Raw genomic sequence first — 20,954 nt, forward strand, 5'->3', positions numbered from 1 at the left:
GTTCTTAGATTGGGAGAGAGAGAGAGAGAGAGCAATGTGCCACCCTCTTGCTGTTACCTTGGGCTTGAGGAAGTGTCCCGCGTTGGTAGACTGGCCTCCACTTTGTTTGGATTCCCATAGGGTACAAAAGAAGGACCCCCTCCTCCACTCCCCCCCCCCCCCCCCCCCTCCATTTCTGCAGCACCTTGTCACATCCCCAGGACAGCCCAAAGAACTTTGCCACAAGTGAATTGATGTTGGAGCAGTTACTGTTCTTCTACTCTGTCCTAAATGGGCGGATGACCCCTTATTTTTAAACAGTGACCCCCCCCCTAGTTTTAGATTCTCTTTCCAGGAAACATCCTCTCCACATGAAGGGAATAGATAAGATAGAAGCAGGGAGGTTGTTTCCACTGGCGGGTGAAACTAGAACTAGGGGGGCATAGCCTCAATATAAGGGGGAGCAGATTCAGGACTGAGTTGAGGAGGAACTTCTTCACCCAAAGGGTTGTGAATCTGTGGAATTCCCTGCCCAGTGAAGCAGTTGAGGCTACCTCATTGAATGTTTTTAAGGCAAGGATAGATGAGTTTTTGAACAGTAAAGGAATTAAGGGTTACGGTGAGCGGGCGGGTAAGTGGAGCTGAGTCCACAAAAAGATCAGCCATGATCTTATTGAATGGCGGAGTAGGCTCGAGGAGCCAGATGGCCTACTCCTGCCCCTAGTTCTTATGTTCTTATCCACCCTGTCAATATCCCTCAGGATCTTATTTACTTCACTCAAGTCACCTCTTACTCTTCTAAACTCCGGCGGATACAAGCCCAGCCTGTCCAACCTTTCCTCACGAGACAAACCCCCCCCCATTCCAGGTATTAGTCTAGCAAACCTTCTCTGAACTGCTTCCAATGCATTTACAACCTTCCTTAAGTAAGGAGACCAGTACTGTACACAGTACTCCAGATGTGGTCTCACCAGTGCCCTGTACAACTGAAGCATAACCTCCCTAATTTTGTATTCAATTCTCCTCACAATAAACAACAACATTCTAATTGCTGCAGACTGACCTTTTGAGATTCACACATGAGGATGCCCAGATTCCCGTGCTTCTCAGAGCTCTGCAATCTCTCACCATTTAGAAAATATCTTTCTTTTTTATTTGTCCAGCCAAAATGGACAACCTCACATTTTCCTACACTTATACACCATTTTGCCAGAGCTTTGGTCGCTTACCTAACCTAGTTAAATCCTTACATTCTCTTCAGAACTTAATTTCCTACTATCTTTGTGCCATCAGCATATTTGGAAACCGTACCTTCAGTCCTTTCATTTATATTATTATAAAGAGCTGAGGTCCCAGCACTGATCCCTGTGGAGCACCACTCATCATATCGTGCCAACTAGAAAATGACCCATTTATGCCTACTCTCTGTTTCCTGCTAGCCAACCAATCACCTATCCATGCCAATATGTTATCCCCTACACCATGAGCTTTTATTTTCCACAATAACCTTTGATGTGGCACCTTATCAAATGCCTTCTGGAAATCCAAGTACAGTGCATCCCCTTAATCCACAGCACATGTTATTGCTTCAAAGGGCGGGCACGGTGGCACAGTGGTTAGCACTGCTGCCTCACAGCGTCAGGGACCCGAGTTCGATTCCTGGCTTTGGGTCACTATCTGTGTGGTATCTGCATGTTCTCTCCGTGTCTGTGTAGGTTTCCCTCCAGGTGCTCTGGTTTCCTCCCACAGTGCTGGTTAGGTGGATTGGCCATGCTAGATTGCCCCTTAGTGTCAGGGGGGCTGGCTGGGATAAATGCATGGGATTGTGGGGATAGGGCCTGGGTGGGATTGTGGTCGGTGAAGACTCGATGGGCCGAATGGCCTCCTTATGCACTGTAGGATTCTATAAAAAACTCCAATAAATTGATTAAACATGATTTCTTTTCTTTATTCATTCATAGGACATGGACATAGGTGTCCAGATCACCAACAACCTGTCCTGGTCTCCCCATGCCGACACTATAGTTAAGAAAGCCCAATAAAGCCTCTACTTTCTCAGAAGACTAAGGAAATTTGGCATCTCAGCTACGACTCCCACCAACTTTTACAGATGCACCATAGAAAGCATTCTTTAGAACATAGAACATAGAAAGCCACAGCACAAACAGGCCCTTCGGCCCACAGGTTGCGCCGATCACATCCCCACCTCTAGGCCTATCTATAGCCCTCAATCCCATTAAATCCCATGTACTCATCCAGAAGTCTCTTAAAAGACCCCAACGAGTTTGCCTCCACCACCACCGACGTCAGCCGATTCCACTCACCCACCACCCTCTGAGTGAAAAACTTACCCCTGACATCTCCTCTGTACCTACCCCCCAGCACCTTAAACCTGTGTCCTCTCGTAGCAACTATTTCAGCCCTTGGAAATAGCCTCTGAGAGTCTACCCTATCCAGACCTCTCAACATCTTGTAAACCTCTATCAGGTCACCTCTCATCCTTCGTCTCTCCAGGGAGAAGAGACCAAGCTCCCTCAACCTATCCTCATAAGGCATGCCCCCCAATCCAGGCAACATCCTTGTAAATCTCCTCTGCACCCTTTCAATGGCTTCAACATCTTTCCTGTAATGAGGTGACCAGAACTGTGCGCAGTACTCCAAGTGGGGTCTAACCAGGGTCCTATAAAGCTGCAGCATTATCTCCCGACTCCTAAACTCAATCCCTCGATTAATGAAGGCCAGTACGCCGTACGCCTTCTTGACCGCATCCTCCACCTGCGAGGCCGATTTAAGAGTCCTATGGACCCGGACCCCAAGGTCCTTCTGATCCTCTACACTGCTAAGAATGGTACCCTTCATATTATATTGCTGCTTCATCCCATTGGATCTGCCAAAATGGATCACCACACACTTATCCGGGTTGAAGTCCATCTGGTTGTATCACAGCTTGGTATGGCTCCTGCTCTGCCCAAGACCGCAAGAAACTACAAAGAGTTGTGAATGAAGCCCAGTCCATCACACAAACCAGCCTCCCATCCATTGACTCTGTCTACACTTCCCGCTGCCTCGGCAAAGCAGCCAGCATAATTAAGGACCCCACGCACCCCGGACATTCTCTCTTCCACCTTCTTCCGCGGGGAAAAAGATACAAAAGTCTGAGGTCACGTACCGACCGACACAAGAACAGCTTCTTCCCTGCTGCTGTCAGACTTTTGAATGGACCTACCTTACAGTAAGTTGATCTTTCTCTACACCCTAGCTACGACTGTAACACTACATTCTGCACTCTCTCCTTTCCTTCTCTATGAACAGTATGCTTTGTCTGTGTAGCGCGCAAGAAGCAATACTTTTCACTGCATGTTAATACATGTGACAATAATAAATCAAATCAAATTTATTGCCCAATCCTAGTTGCCAAGGGTCAACCACATTGCTGTGGCTCTGGAGTCACATGTAGGCCAGACCGGGTAAGGACGGCAGATTTCTTTCTCTAAGGACATTAGTGAACCAGATGGGGTTTTCTGACAATCGACAATGGTTTCATGGTCATCAGTAGATTCTTAATTTCAGATACTTTTTATTGAATTTAAATTCCACCACCTGCCGTGGCAGGATTCGAACCCAGGTTTCCAGAACATTAGCTGAGTTTCTGGATTAATAATCTAGCGATAATACCACTAGGCCAGCGGCTCACCATTTCCCTTATAATTGTAAAGAGATGAGGTCCCAGCACTGATCCCTGTGGCACACCACTCGTCATATCGTGACAATTAGAAAATGACCCATTTATGCCTACTCTCTATTTGCTGCTCGCCAAACAGTCATCTATTCATGCCAATATGTTATCTCCTACACCATGAGCTTTTATTTTCCACAATAACCTTTGATGTGGCATCTTATCAAAGGCCTTCTGGAAACCTAAGTACAGTCCATCCACTGGTTCCCCTTACTCCACAGCATATGTTACTGCTTCAAAGGGCAGCACGGTGACCATGTTGACTCTGCCTGATCAGCCTGAGCTTATCCATGCCCCCATTATGACATCTTTAATAATAGCTTCCAACATTTTCCCTATGAGAGATGTTGAATATTTGGCCTGTAGTTTCTTGCTATCCCTTTCTGAAGATGTGCAGTGGGCGGACGCTATAACGTCAAGACCTTTAATGTTATTATAATTTATTTAGGAGTAAGTATATCGTGTTCACACCCTTTCTGGGTATGAGCATGATCATGTCACGGGTGGTTGGAGTGTGGGTGGAATCTCTGAAACTCAAGTCTCGCTTTACATTTCTGAGTTTGTGAGTGATTTATTGGCCATTATGAGAATCTCCCACACGCTAAATCACGACCATTAACTTTCCTTCTCTCTCCAGCGATGCTGCGAAACCTGGAGCATTTTCCATTCTCATTTTTGGCATCATTTTTTATTCTTACGACAATCAAGTTGCGATGGACTTCTCGAAGCGAAGGTAGGAGATAGAAAGTGAGCTCCAAATGGGTTACCTCTGAGCCAGAGATTCTGAATCCACCCTGAGGAATGGTTGGTGGGCTTCCATTCTAGAGCTTTCCAAGACTTCGATTCCAAGTGGCGCCAATCCTCATTGGCTCTCGGTCAACACAGGTTTGGCACTTATAACTGGCAGAACAAATTAAAGAATTGGAGCGAATGGATCGATGTTCAGTGGAAGTTTCAAAGATGAAGCTTAAGCTGTACTGAAAATTCTGGCATATCAAAGTGTTAGCGTAGCCCAAGTCCAAGTTTATTGGTTGCAAATTTATCAGTCAATGCTAAGCCAGGAATTAGCAAACATTTTCATCATCACAATTGTGTTCTTAATATCTCATGGTGATTTCCATTGATGGTCGGTAATGGGCCACACCTGACTTGTCATTGCGATTTTAATATCCATACCTGATGTTCCTTATCCAATCAGATTCTGTGTTGTAGTGTAAATGAACCTTTCAATATCCAATCCAAATCTTGGATGTAGTGTACATGAACCGTACCATATCCAATCAGATTCTGTGTTGTAGTGTTCATGAACTGTATGGTATCCAATCAGATTTTGGGTTTTAGTGTACATGAACTGTACCATATCCAATCAGATTCTGTGTTGTAGTGTACATGAACCATACCGTTTCCAATCAGATTCTGGACTCTAGTGTCCATGAACCATAACCCATCCAATCAGATTTTGGGTTGTGGTATATTGAGTTGCATCCAATCAAATTTTTAATTGTAGCGTGCCTCTGACTGAGCATGCCCAATCCAATTGGCATTGCAAAGTGTCTGTGACATAACTTGAATTGGCTCCTCCAGTTGTTATCGTGATGGTACGGTGGCACAGTGGTTAACACTGCTACCTCACACCCCCCAGGGACCCGGGTTCAATTCCCGGCTCGGGTCATTTGTCTATGCGGAGTCTGCATATTCTCCCCGTGTCTGCGTGGGTTTCCTCCGGGTGCTCCGGTTTCCTCTCACAGTCCGAAAGACGTGTTGGTTAGGGTGCATTGGCCATGCTAAATTCTCCCTCAGTGTTACCTGAACAGGAATGTGGCGACTAGGGGATTTTCACAGTAACTTCATTGCAGTGTTAATGTAAGCCTACCTGTGACGCTAATAAATAAACGTTAAACTTAAGATCCTCAGTGAAGGTCGGTCGCTGTTAGCAGTGTTCCAGGTGTGTGTGCCTGAACGGTGGGTAACCCTGTAACAGGAAGGATTTTTAACCTCATACTCTAGTGTGTCACCCCCTGCAGTTAGCAGCCCAGCTAGACTCCAGAGTAACCCCAGAGGAGCTGCGAAGAGGAGTCATGTTGGACTCGAAACGTTAACTCTGTTTTTATTTCTCCTCAGATGCTGCCAGACCAGTTGGGTGTTTCCAGCATGTTCTTACATTAGACTGCAGAGTACAAAAAAACAAAGAACAGAGAAAATTACAGCACAGGAACAGGCCCTTCGGCCCTCCAAACCTGCACCGACCATGCTGCCCATCTGAACTAAAACCCCCTACCCTGCCAGGGACCATATCCCTCTATTCCCATCCTATTCATGTATTTGTCCAGATGCCCCTTAGAAGTCACTATCGTATTTGCTTGTCAGTACCTCAAACTGAATGAGCTGGACTGTTGGTTCATGTAAGCGTGGGTTTAGGCTATAAATCCAATTATTTCCACCATGACATGAATGGGCTTACAGAATCATAGAATTCCTACAGTGCAGAAGGAGGCCATTCGGCCCATCGAGCCTGCACCGACCAAAATCCCACCCAGGCCCTATCCCCATAACCCCATGCATTTACCCCAGCTAGCCCCCCTGATACTAAGGGTCAATTAGCATGGCCAATCCACATAACCTGACATAAGACCATAAGACCATAAGACATAGGAGCGGAAGTAAGGCCATTCGGCCCATCGAGTCCACTCCACCATTCAATCATGGTTGATTTCAACTCCATTTACCCGCTCTCTCCCCATAGCCCTTAATTCCTCGAGAAATCAAGAATTTATCAATTTCTGTCTTGAAGACGCTCAACGTCTCGGCCTCCACAGCCCTCTGTGGCAATGAATTCCACAGACCCACCACTCTCTGGCTGAAGAAATTTCTCCTCATCTCTGTTCTAAAGTGACTCCCTTTTATTCTAAGGCTGTGCCCCCGCGTCCTAGTCTCCCCTGTTAATGGAAACAACTTCCCTACGTCCATCCTATCTAAGCCGTTCATTATCTTGTAAGTTTCTATCAGATCTCCCCTCAACCTCCTAAACTCCAATGAATATAATCCCACGATCCTCAGACGTTCATCGTATGTCAGGCCTACCATTCCTGGGATCATCCGTGTGAATCTCCGCTGGACCCGCTCCAGTGCCAGTATGTCCTTCCTGAGGTGTGGGGCCCAAAATTGCTCACAGTACTCCAAATGGGGCCTAACCAGTGCTTTATAAAGCCTCAGAAGTACATCCCTGCTTTTGTATTCCAAGCCTCTTGAGATAAATGACAACATTACATTTGCTTTCTTAATTACGGACTCAACCTGCAAGTTTACCTTTAGAGAATCCTGGACTAGGACTCCCAAGTCCCTTTGCACTTTAGCACTTTGGACTGTGGGAGGAAACCTACGCGGACACGAGGAGAATGTGCAGACTCCACACAGACAGTGACCCAAGCTGGGAATCGAACCCGGGTCCCTGACACTGTGAGGCAGCAGTGCTAACCACTGTGTCACTGTTTAACTCAGATGTAGCAAGCTCATTATTGTATGTTTCCAGGCATTGATGATGACCTACTTAATAGCTATTGTGAATGTATTTAGAATCATAAAATCATACAATGCAGAAGGAGGCCATTTGGCCCATTGAGCCTGCACCAACAATCCCACCCAAGCCCTATTTCCGTAACCCTACATATTCACCCTGCTAATCTCCCTGACACGAAGGGGCAATTTATCATAGAATCCCTGCAGTGCAGAAGGAGGCCATTCGGCCCATCGCGTCTGTACCGACAACAATCCCGCCCAGGCCCTATTTCCGTAACCCTACATATTTACCCTGCTAATCTCCCTGACACGAAGGGGCAATTTAGCATGGCCAGTCAACCTAACCCGCATACATTGAGAGAATGTCTTAAAATAAGATGAATTTTTATTATCGGGAGTCTCCGATGTTGTTCGCCCCATCACCGCTGCCAATGAGAACGGAGAATTTGGCCAAAACTCCATTCACCGCAGCGGGACTGGAGAATTCCAGCCACGGGCGAGGTCGGAGAATTCGGGCCTAGATGTTTATCGGGTCTTTACTGAGAAAGCGCCAGGACTGGAGACTGGGAGGATTCACCATTCAAGAATTAGAATAGATATGTGCTTGATGGTGACATTGTCACGATGGCCGTGTCTGAGTTTGTGCTGTAAAACTCTACGCTGCACTTCTGTTAATCCCCGTGACTGTTATTGTACTAAATTATTCCTCCAGTGTTTCACCTATCTCAACAAAATTGGATGGAAAGTTCCCTTGACTGAGTTGCCACATAGTTCCCTTGACTGAGTTGCCGCATATGCTCGAATCTCATAAAGGGGCCACATTGTGCGCACCAACTGTTATTTCTCAATTCCCCCTGTGTTTTGGATGTTATTCTGTTTAAAATGGCGGGGCTGAGGCAAGTCAAGATGTACCCGTGTATGAAGAACCTTCTTGCAAAGATATGATAGTGGTTGCATTGTCCCATTTCATAACCTCACTGCAGAGGACATTCAACGTCTAGATTGATCTAGTATATGGAACGTCAAATGAGCCATTCGACCCAAAGGTCAGAGGTCAAGGCCGCCATCTTTAAAGGGCACCTGGACACTCAGCATTATCCCTTCCACCTTTGCTCACTCACGTCTCCACCCTTGCCCGCTAACCCTTCCTCGGTCATCTTCCAGCCAACTTTCACCCGCTCTCGAGCACAGACTGGCATTGACACAAAGGGACATTCCAGAAGTAATTCACTGTTAATCATGGCAGGACTCCTCCTCGACAAGCACACGACCCTAATGTGCAGTCGTAAAAGTCAACATTCTAATTTTTGAGCTTAGTTTGGAGTGGGAACTTAATTCTGAGGATCTGGGTCTTTTAATACGCGCACACGACATGATAACACATGAGAAAGGGCAAACCAATATTACTCATTGGGAGGCTTAACCTGCCTTTTCTGGGTAAGGACAGCAGATTTCCTTCCCTAAAGGACATTGGTGACCCAGATGGGTTTTTCTGACAATAGTTTCATGGTCACAAGTAAATTCTTAATTCCAGATATTTTATTGAATTCAAATTTCATCACCTGCTGTGGCGGGATTCGAACCCGGGCCCCTGGGAACATTAGCTTCTGGATTACTAATCTCGCGATAATACCACTAGGCCATGGCCTTGAACCTTTCTTTAAAGTCCCGTGAAGCTGATTGCTTAAGTTTACCCCGCTATTGGGAAACTGATTTTTTGGGTCTCGCGTCCAATTAAGCTTCTCTGCCCACCAAACTTCCCACCTGCTGAGGGGACTGGAAGATTCCGCCATTTTGTCTTCCTCGTCTTTGTCCAACAGGGAAATATTGTTCCTAAGTTACTTTAAAATTGGATATAAATTCTGAGTATCCTCTACATCTGCTGGACTCGTTTGAATAAATCTTTCGCTAGGTAAGTAAACTAAGGGTTTTCGACCCAAGGAGAGTGAGATGCAGTTAAGATCCAATTGAACGGTGTGCCAGGCTCGAGGGATTGAATGACCTCCTCCTGTTCCAATGTTCGCTCCTTCCCACAATGTCAACACTTTCAACATCTTTATAGTCTTTGGTACCTCCCCCGCTCTTTGCAGGGTCTGCAAGTGTTCAAAACCCTAAGATTTCAGAGTCACTGGACCATTGTGGTTATTCTAATTCACCTTCTCCGTGTCCTGTGTGGTGGGGATCGATGTTTTACTTTGACATCTCTGGGGATGGAAATGATCTTTCACCGGATTGCTACAGAAGCGACCAATCGGAAAGATTGGAATGGAGACACCAAGGACTGGCGCAAGACCGGCCATCGAGGTGTACATTTATACAGCACACATGGAGGCCATTCAGTACAACATATCTTTGACAGGATAGGACACCCGTCTGATAGCCAAGTTCCGCACGCATGAGGACGGCCTCCACCGGGATCTTGGGTTTGTGTCACACTACATGGAACACCCACCATTTGGCCTGGGCTTGCAAAATCCTACTAACTGTCCTGGTTTAAGGCAATTCACACCTCTTTAATCTGGGATTATCCCTCTCTCCACTCGTATTGCTGCACCTGTAAAGACTTGATGAGCTGTAAAGACTCGCATTCCAATCATTATCTTGCAATTGAATCTCTGTCCATATATGCCGTGTTTGCGAACCCAACTCTCCACTCACCTGATGAAGGAGCGGCGCTCCGAAAGCTCATGATACCAAATAAACCTGTTAGATTTTAGCCTGGTGTTGTGAGACTTCTTACTGTGCCCACCCCAGTCCAACACCGGCAGCTCCGCATTATGATAGGATGGAAGCATAGAAACCTAGGAGGAGGCCGTTCGGCCCTTCGAGCCTGCTCCACCATTCATTTTGATCATGGCTGATCATCAAGTTCAATATCCTGATCCCCCCCTTCCACCCCATATCACTTTAGCTCCAAGAGCTATATCTAATTTCTTCTTGAAATCAATGGAAATCTCTTATGGAATTGGGAGCACAGTTCAGACGGACTTACTATTGACCTGTGGGCTCTTTAGAAAAAAGAGCAAAGATGAACAAAGAGCGATACAGCACAGGACCAGGCCCTTCGGCCCACTAAGCCTGCGCTGATACATGGTTTCTATCCCTCTGCTCACCTCCCGTTCTTGTGTCTATCAAGATACACCTTGAATGTTGCTAATGTGCCTGCTTCCACCACCTCCACTGGCAGCGCGTTCCAGGCACCCGCCACCCTCTGAGTGAAAAACTTTCCCCGCATGTCTCCCCATAACTTACAACCTCTCACTTTAAACCAGTGCCCTATTGTAGTCGACTCTTCCACCCTGGGAAAAAGCCTCTCACTATCCACCCTATCTATGCCTCTCAGTTGCGGCACAGTGGTTAGCACTGCTGCCTCACAGCGCCAGGGACCCGGGTTCAATTCTGGCCTCAGGGGACTGTCTGTGTGGAGTTTGCACCCTCTCCCAGTGTCTGCGTGGGTTTCCTCCGGGTGCTCCAGTTTCCTCCCACAGTCCAAAGATGTGCAGGTTAGATGCATTGGCCATGCCAAATTACCCTTTAGTGTCCAAAGATATGCAGGTTAGGTGGATTGGCCATGCTAAATTGCCCCTTAGTGTCCAAAGATGTGCAGGTTAGGTGGATTGGCCATGCTAAATTGCCCCTTAGTGTCCAAAGATGTGCAGATTAGATGGATTGGCCATGCTAAATTGTCCCTTAGTGTCCAAAGATGTGCGGGTAGGTAGATTGGCCGTGCTAAATTGCCCCTTAGTGTCCAAAGATGTGCGGGTTAGATGGATTGGTCATGCTAAATTGCCCGTTAGTGTCCAAAGATGTGCAAGTTAGGTAGATTGGCCATGCTAAATTGCCCCTTAGTGTCCAAAGAAGTGCAGGTTAGGTAGATTGGCCATGCTAAATTGCCCCTTAGTGTCCAAAGATGTGCAGATTAGATGGATTGGCCATGCTAAATTGCCCCTTAGTGTCCAAAGATGTGCGGGTAGGTAGATTGGCCGTGCTAAATTGCCCCTTAGTGTCCAAAGATGTGCAGGTTAGATGGATTGGCCATGCTAAATTGCCCCTTAGTGTCCAAAGATGTGCAGATTAGATGGATTGCCCATGCTAAATTGCCCCTTAGTGTCCAAAGATGTGCAGGTTAGATGGATTGGCCATGCTAAATTGCCCCTTAGTGTCAGGGGGATTATCAGGGTAAATGCATGGGGTTACGGGGGTAGAGCCTGGGTGGGATTGTTGTCAGTGCAGGCTCGAAGGGCCAAATGGCCTCTTTCTGCACTGTAGCGATTCTATGATTCCATGAAAACTTAATTTTGTCGACCTTAGCGTCTGTCTTTCCAGTGAAAACAATCCGAGAATATCCAACCTCTCCTCTTACCGAAAACCCTCCGGAACAGGCAAGAAACTTCTTTGCACCCTCTCCAAAGCATCCTTCTGGTACTGTGGCGACCAGAACTGCACGCAATACTCCAAACGCGGCCTAACCAGGAAGAGAATGAGACACCAACCAAAGTGTCCATTTCAAAGTTAGACTTTATTGTTTGGTAACACAAAAGAACCATGCGCACTCACACTGAACAGTCTTTGTTTTAAATAATGGTATGTTTAAATGTAAAAAGGAGTGTCCTGTCACATTACAATTCGCCCGATGTCTTTACGACATGGAAAAGGGTAACGTTATAGAGGACCTGGTGTCCGTTGTTCCATGTGTAAAGCACTCGGTCCCTTGGGTTGTAGTCCAGCATGGATATGTGTGAGTACTGGTTGTGGAACGGGATATCGGTGTACTCGTAGCTCGATGTGTTAGTATAGTAGGCAAAGTAGATCTTGGCGCCGGCGAGGTGGGAGTTGGTCACGTAGAGGGTGCCGCAGATCACGAAGGACTCCCCGGCGCTCCGCTTGGGGTAGCCCGTGTCCCAGCTCTGAAGGATCTCCAGCGTCTGGGAGTCTAGCCGGCTGATGACGATGTTGCCCGCGTTCTGGTTGGTGGTGTAGACGGCCCACAGGTCGCTCTCGTCCACCATCAGGTCGATGTCGGAGAATCCGCCCCAGGAGTAGGGATAAGTGTTGTTGTAGCCGGCCCCGTCCAGGCTACGCTGCACCAGCACGCTACGCGAGCGGAAGTGGTACTTGATGATGATGTTGCTCTGGTACTTGTTGTAGTACAGCGAGCCGTTGAAGACCACGTGGCCCGTGCCCGCCCAAGGGTGGGGCAGGCGGTAGATCACGAACTTCTCCCCCTTGACAAAGTCGTTGAAGGAGCGGAACTCGCGGACGGTGCGTCCGTTCAGATACCCGTCCATGTACCACAGCTGCAAGACAAAAGGGGGAAGAATTTGAACGCAGCGACTTGACTGAGGGGGCACGGTGTAGGAAAACTAGATTAAAAACATGGCCGGAATATCATACACTGTGATTCCCTGTCACAGTGGTTAGCACAGCTGCCTCACAGCAGAGGTAAATTGCCCCTTAGCGTCCAATGACGTGCAGGTTAGGTGGATTGGCCATGCTAAATTGCCCCTTAGTGTCCAAAGATGTGCAGGTTAGGGGGATTGGTCATGCTAAATTGCCCCTTAGTGTCCAAAGATGTGCAGGTTAGGTGGATTGACCATGCTAAATTGCCCCTTAGTGTCCAAAGATGTGCAGGTTAGGGGGATTGGTCATGCTAAATTGTCCATTAATGTCCAAAGATGAGCAGGTTAGGGGGATTGGCCATGCTAAATTGCCCCTTAGTGTCCAAAGATGTGCAGGTTAGGGGGATTGGCCATGCTAAACTGCCCGTTAGTGTCCAAAGATATGTAGGTTAGATGGATTGGCCATACTAAATTGCCCCTTAGTGTCCAAAGATGTGCAGGTTAGGGGGATTGGCCATGCTAAACTGCCCCTTAGTGTCCAAAGATATGCAGGTTAGATGGATTGGCCATACTAAATTGCCCCTTAGTGTCCAAAGATGTGCAGGTTAGGGGGATTGGCCATGCTAAACTGCCCCTTAGTGTCCAAAGATATGCAGGTTTGGTGGATTGGCCATGCTAAATTGCCCCTTAGTGTCCAAAGATGTGTGGGTTAGATGGATTGGCCATGCTAAATTGCCCCTTAGTGTCCAAAGATGTGCAGGTTAGCAGGATTGGCCATGCTAAATTGCCCCTTAGTGTCCAAAGATGTGTAAGTTAGGTAGATTGGCCATGCTAAATTGCCCCTTAGTGTCCAAAGATGTGCAGGTTAGCAGGATTGGCCATGCTAAATTGCCCCTTAGTGTCCCAAGATGTGCGGGTTTGGTGGATTGACCAAGGTAAATGTATGGGGTTAAGGGGATTGGGCAGGGAAGAGAGACTGGGTAAGGTACTAAGTCAGAGAGTCGGTGCAGACTGGAGAGGCCGAATGGCCTCTTCTGCGCTGTCTCCCCGGAATCCTGGCAGAATATCAATCCCTCAATCAACACCACGAACAAACATGATCTGTTCACTATCACATTGCTGTTTTTTTTGCGAGAATTTGCAAATTGGTTACATTTCCTTCATTACAACAGTGACTAAACATTAAAAATTGGCAGCAACACTCTGAGGTGGCTGGTGTTTGGATCTAAATGCATATCTTCCTGTTTCAGTCTGGGGTTTTGACATTGAGTCAGTGCTTCCTGCTTGGCTGGGTGTTACGATTCCTATCATAGGAACAGGAGAAGGCCATTCAGCCCTTCGAGCCTGTTCCGCCATTCAATAACAATCATGGCCGATTGGACACTTCAATGTCTTTCACTCATACTATCCCATAACCATTATTGTGAATCAGAAATCTATCAATCTCTAGAACCACAAAGAACAAAGAAAATTACAGCACAGGAACAGGCCCTTCGGCCCTCCAAGCCTGCACCGACCATGCTGCCCATCTGAACTAAAACCCCTTACCGTTCCGGGGACCGTATCCCTCTATTCCCATCCTATTCATGTATTTGTCAAGACACCCCTTAAAAGTCACTGTCGTATCTGCTTCCACTATCTCCCCCGGCAACGAGTTCCAGGCACCCACCACCCTCTGTGTAAAAGATTTGCATTGTACATCTCCTTTAAACCTTGCCCCTCACATCTTAAACCGATGCCCCCAAGTAATTGACCCTGGGAAAAAGCTTCTGACTATCCACTCTGTCCATGCCTCTCATAATCTTGTAGACTTCTATCAGGTCGCCCCCCCTCAACCTCCGTCGCTCCAGTGAGAACAAACCAAGTTTCTCCAACCTCTCCTCATTGCTAATGCCCTCCATACCAGGCAACATCCTGGTAAATCTTTTCTGTACCCTCTCCAAAGCCTCCACATCCTTCTGGTAGTGTGGCGACCAGAATTGAACACTATATTCCAAATGCGGCCTAACTAAGGTTCTATATAGTTGCAACATGACTGGCCAATTATCTTAAATATACTCAGTGACTGAGCTCCCACAGCCCTTTAGGGTAGAGAATTCCAAAGATTCGCAAGCCTCAGTGTAAAGAAATTTCTCCAAATCTCAGTCCGAAGTGGCATCCCCCTTATTTTGAAATTGTGCTCCCTGGTTCTAGATTCCCCAACCAAGGTAGAAATCTTACCTACATCTCCCCCTGTCTATTCGTTTGAGTATTTTGTAGGTTTCAATGAGATCACCCCTCATTCTTCAAAACTCTAGATATTACAGACCCAGTTTACCCGATCTCTCTTCACAAGACAGTCCAGACATCCCCGGAGCAAATCTGGTGAGCCTTCGTTGCATTCCCTCTATGGCAATAATATTCCTTCAGAGGTAAGGGGACCAAAATTGCACACAGTACTCCCAGTGTGGACTAGCCAAGCTCCTGTACAACTGAAGCAAGGCCTCACTGCTCCTGAACTCAAATCCTCTTGCGACAAAGGCTACCATTCCATTTAAGACCATAAGACCATAAGACATAGGAGCAGAATTAGGCCACTCGGCCCATCGAGTCTGCTCCACCATTCAATCATGGTTGATATTTTTCTCATCCCCATTCTCCTGCCTTTTCCCCATAACCCCTCATCCCCTTATTAATCAAGAACCTATCTATCTCTGTCTTAAAGACACTCAATGACCCGGCCTCCACAGCCTTCTGCGGCAAAGAGTTCCACACATTCACCACTCTCAGGCTGAAGAAATTCCTCCTCATCTCTGTTTCAACCTTCAGCCTGAGGTTGTGCCCTCTGGTTCTAGTTTTTCCTACTAGTGGAAACATCCTCTCCACGTCCACTCTATCCAGGCCTCGCAGTATCCTGTAAGTTTTAATAAGATCCCCCCTTCATCATTCTAAACTCCAACGAGTACAGGCCCAGAGTCCTCAACCGTTCCTCATACGACAAGCTCTTCATTCCAGGGATCATTCTTGTGAACCTTCTCTGGACCCTTTCCAGCACATCCTTCCTTAGATACAGGGCTCAAAACTGTTCACAATATTCCAAATGGGGTCTGACCAGAGCCTTATACAGCCTCAGAAGTACATCCCTGCTCTTATATTCTAGCCCTCTCGACATGAATGCTAACATTGCATTTGCCTTCCTAACTGCCGACTGAACCTGCACGTTAACCTGAAGAGAATCTTGAACAATGACTCCCCAAGTCCCTTTGTGTTTCTGATTTCCTGAGCATTTCCACATTTAGAAAACAGTCTCTGCCTCCATTCCTCCTTCCAAAGTGCATAACCTCACACTTCTCCACATTGTATTCCAGCTGCCACTTCTTTGCCCACTCTCCTAACCTGTCCTTCTGCAGCCCCCTCTGCTTCCTCAATACTACCTATCCCACTATTTGCCTTCCTAATAGCTTGCTGGGCCGGCACTCCGCCCTTCAGTGAGCTGTGGACAAGGACACCCAGTTCCCTTTGTACATCGAGACTTTCTAATTTAGGAAATACTCTACACCTCTCCAGCTGCTTCATCAATGACCTTCCTTCCATCATAAGGTCAGAAGTGGGGATGTTCACCGACGACTGCACAATGTTCAGCACCATTCGCGACTCCACAGATACTGAAGCAGTCCATTTTCAAATGCAGCGCGACCTGGACAATATCCAGGCTTGGGCTGACAAGTGGCAAGTGACATTCGTGCCACACAAGTGCTGGGCAATGATCACCTCCAACAGGAGAGAATCTAACCATCTCCCCTTGACCAGCATAATTAAGGACCCCGGACATTCTCTCTTCCACCTTCTTCTGTCGGGAAAAAAGATACAAAAGTCTGAGGTCACGTACCAACCAACTCAAGAACAGCTTCTTCCCTGCTGCTGTCATACTTTTGAATGGACTTACCTTGCATTAAGTTGATCTTTCTCTACACCCTAGCTATGACTGTAACACTACATTCTGCACTCTCTCCTTTCCGTCTCTATGAGCGGTATGCTTTGTCTGTATAGCGCGCAAGAAACAATACTTTTCACTGTATGTTAATACATGTGACAATAATAAATCAAATCAAATCCAATGGCATTACCATCGTTGAATCCCCCACTATCAATGTCCTGGGGGCTACCATTGACCAGGAACTGAACTGGTATAGCCATATAAACACTGTGGCCACCAAAGCAGGTCAAAGGCTGGAATACTGCAGTGAGTAACTCACCTCCTGACTCCCCAAAGCCTATCCACCATCTACAAGTCAGGAGTGTGATGGAATACTCCCCACTTGCCTGGATGGGTGCAGCTCCAACAACACTCAAGAAGCTCGACACCATCCAGGACAAAGCAGCCCCGCTTGATTGGCACCACATCCACAAACATCCACTCCCTCCACCACCGACGCTCAGTAGCAGCAGTGTATAGCATCTTAAGTTTATTTATTAATGGCACAAGTAGGCTTACATTAACACTGCAATGAAGTTACTGTGAAAATGCCCTAGTCGCCACACTCTGGCGCCCGTTCGGGTACACTGAGGGAGAATTTAGCACGGCCAATGAACCTCTTTGTCTTTCGGACTGTGGGAGGAAACCTGTGCACCCGGAGGAAACACACAGACAGTGACCCAAGCCGGGAATCGAACCCAAGTCCTTGGTGCTGTGAGGCAGCAGTGCTAACCACTGTGCCACCCTGCATCTACAAGATGCACTGCAGCAATTCACCAAGGCTCCTTCAACAGCACCTTCCAAGCCACTGCACCTTCCAAGCCACTTCCCCTCCAAGCCACTCACCATTCTGACTTGGAAATATAATCGGCCGTTCCTTCACTGTCGCTGGGTCAAAATCCCGGGACTCTCCCATCCCTAACACTGTGGGTGTACCCACACTAAGAAGTCCACTCCATCTGACGAAGGGGCAGCGCTCCGAAAGCTTATGGTATTTGCTACCAAATAAACCTGTTGGACTTTAACCTGGTGTTGTGAGACTTCTTACTGTGCTTACCCCAGTCCAACGCCGGCATCTCCACATCATGTGTACCCACACCACAGGGACTGCAGCGGTTCAAGAAGGCAACTCACCCCCACCTTCTCAAGGGGCAATTAGGGATGGATAATAAATGCTGGCCCAGCCAGCGACACCCACATCCCAATGGAATTACAGAAAAATTATAATTTAATAGAAAGGAGTGAAATAATAAGAAAATAACCATGATGTTGAACTGGTTGACAACCCGCCCTGCATGTGAACTAAAACACACATTTCCCCACACAAGAGGGGACCGTTCAGCCCTTCTAACTGCTTCTGTCATCCAATCAAATCACGGCTGGCGTTTTCGACAGGAAATAATTAACAACTTGAAAACTGTCGAAAGCTCGCCAGGAAATGAGTTGGGTAAAGGAAAGAAGGAAGCAGTAAGTGCCTTCAGACCAAATCCTCTGGGATTCAAAGCCCTTCTGTTCCACGGTGATATCACCGCAGCGCTGAAGAGCCAGCATTAATTAATTCCCCAAGCTGATTCTGATGCGTAACCACACGCTAGGCTGACTAATAAGCTTGACATGTTGTTAGTTTTTAAGCTCTTGAGTGGGCTAACAGCCCGAACGTTTCAGCTAATGTTTTTTTCTTTGGATATCAACGGGAAAGTTGTGTCCTGTAGACTTTTAGAAATGGCGGGGGTGGGGGAGGGGTTTGTGTGGGTCGCTTGATACAAACTGGGGCTACGTACTGTAATGATACATATATCCCGCCTGCCACGGGAATCAGAGCGGGCAAGGGGGGGCGCGGTGCGGATCATGCTAATGTCCGTTGATCTCGGGCAGGATTTTCCAGTTTTGGGGGCATGTGTGCCCAGAAGACCCCACCCACAGGCCAGAATTTTACCGGCACGTCCGTCCCATTTCCGGCAAGGTTTGGAGAACGGCATTCTCCATTGGCCTCGGGCGGGATTGTACAAACCTCGGGCGGACGTGGCGGTAAACTCCCGCCCGCAGTGTCTGACACCCAAGCTGTCCAAACACCGGACATTTCTATAATGTGCTCTTGTGTCACAGTGAATACAAACTTACCTGGAGAACACGGCAACGCTCTGCCTCTACGCTGGGAGGTGGGGGGTGGCACAGTGGTTAGCACTGCTGCCTCACAGCGCCAGAGACGTGGGTTCGATTCCCGGCTTGGGTCACTGTCTGTGTGGAGCTTGTACGTTCTCTCCATGTCTGCGTGGGTTTCCTCCGAGTGCTCCGGTTTCCTCCCACAGTCTGAAAGATGCGCTGGTTTAGGTGCACTGGCCGTGCTAACTTCTCCCTCAGTGTAACCCGAACAGGTGCCTGAGTGTGGCGACTAGGGTATTTTCACAGTAACTTCATTGCAGTGTTAATGTAAGCCTATTTGTGACACTAATGAACAAACAAACTTCAAAAAAAAAACTTTAGGTGTCCACTTCACTGCCTGTAGGACAGTCCATTCCTGTCTTCTGGGTGACTCTTGACTCCAGCCCCCCGCTTGACCTGAACTGCCCGTGGCCCTGAACTGTCCAATCGAAATCTGGCAAGATCCATAACCCGGCTTGGTCTGGCTCTGGAGGGTGTGGGTTTTGGGACAATGTCCCTGAGAGTGGATTCTGCCTCTTCAAAGCAGAGGTCACCTTCCAACTTTGGGTCATTTTATTCACAACCGCGACCAGTGGACTAGCTCCAAGTAAGGGCAGAATTTACAACATAAAGACAAGTTATTTGCCCCAACATAACCACGTCAGGGTTTATTCTCCACATCAGCCTCCTCTCTTCCTCTCTCTCTCTTCATCTCACCCTCAGCATATCCTTCCATTCCTTACCCCATGCTTGGACTTATCAAGCATCCTCTTCCGTCATTCTAACGCCTCAACTTTGTCCATACGAGATTCGGCATGTCCGCTATGACTCTTTTTACAGATGCCCCATAGAAAGCATTCTTTCTGGTTGTATCACAGCTTGGTCTGGCTCCTGCTCTGACCAAGACCGCAAGGAACTACAAAAGGCCGTGAATGAAGCCCAATCCATCACACAAACCAGCCTCCCATCCATTGACTCGGTCTACACTTCCCGCTGCCTCGGAAAAGCAGCCAGCATAATTAAGGACCCCACGCACCCCGGACATTCTCTCTTCCACCTTCTTTCTTCGGGAAAAAGATACAAAAGTCTGAGGTCACGTACCAACCGACCCAAGAACAGCTTCCTCCCTGCTGCTGTCAGACTTTTGAATGGACTTACCATATATCTTTCTCAACATCCTAGCTGTGACAAAGTAGATGAAGACTCAAGTAGACTCAAGAACAGCTTCTTCCCTGCTGCTGTCAGAATTTTGAATGGACCTACCTCACATTAAGTTGATCTTTCTCGACACCCTAGCTATGACTGTAACACTACATTCTGCACTCTCGCCTTTCCTTCTCTATGAACGGTATGCTTTGTCTGTATAGCGCGCAAGAAACAATACTTTTCACTGTATGTTAATACATGTGACAATAATAAATCAAATCAAATCAAATGACTAGGGCTACATTCTGCACTCTCTCCTTCCCTTCTCCGCTGTGTACTCTATGAATGGTATGCTTTGTCTGTATAGTGCACAAGAAACAATATTTTTCACTGCATGTGTGGCAATAATAAATCACTCCTTGATCGAGAGCACCTTCAGGGGAGGGTAACCCATCGCTTCACGCCCCCCCCCTCATCCTTACACGTTCGATTTCATGCATCTGGCAAACACGACACTGAAAGATTGTGATATTAATTAATGTCAGCTGGGAGAGGTTAGATTAGTCAACAACTTAGCATCGGTGGCATCACTCAGTGCTATAATTACTGATGTCGAAGAGTTAAAACAACTCATTAATCCCACAGCTAGAACATGGACCGTTGCAGTGCCATGAGTAACGTCCAAATTAATTACCAGGGAGGTCGCCAGGAATGCTAAACGCGTCGTTACCAGGGAAGCAATTCTGAAAGATACTGAATATGAAGTGTGCTCCTCCAAGCAGATTAGAAAGATTATTATTCCACTAACGGTCGCCAGTATAAGATAGCATTGAGCCCTGAAAAAATGGTTAAGTGAGGTATCTTTTACTCTGGGTCCATTGGGTTCACCTGTTGTGTCATTTGGCAGCTCGCAACATTAGGGGTGGCACAGTGGTTAGCACTGCTGCCTCACAGCGCCAGGGGCCCGGGTTCAATTCCAGCCTTGGGTCTGTGCTGAGTTTGCATGTTCTCCCCGTGTCTGCGTGGGTTTTCTCCGGGTGCTCTGGTTTCCTCCCACAGTCCAAAGACATGCTGGTTAGGGTGCATTGGCCATGCTGAATTCTCCCTCAGTGTAACCCGAACAGGCGCCGGAGTGTGACGA

The 20,954-nt window shown here is 47.4% G+C and overlaps 1 protein-coding gene across 4 annotated transcripts in view; it reads right to left on the reverse strand.

Moving 5' to 3' along the window:
• Positions 1–11,850: 11,850 nt before the first annotated feature.
• The window catches only part of LOC144507761 (noelin-2-like), a 131,450-nt gene continuing 122,346 nt past the window's right edge, over positions 11,851–20,954 (reverse strand). For all 4 annotated transcript variants that reach the window (XM_078235035.1, XM_078235036.1, XM_078235034.1 and 1 more), the window contains one exon: positions 11,851–12,528. In XM_078235035.1, coding sequence (XP_078091161.1) covers positions 11,851–12,528 — 678 coding nt within the window. The remainder of the gene's footprint in view (positions 12,529–20,954) is intronic.

The sequence above is a fragment of the Mustelus asterias genome, chromosome 19, assembly GCF_964213995.1.
Source record: "Mustelus asterias chromosome 19, sMusAst1.hap1.1, whole genome shotgun sequence".
Taxonomy (NCBI): Eukaryota; Metazoa; Chordata; class Chondrichthyes; order Carcharhiniformes; family Triakidae; genus Mustelus; species Mustelus asterias.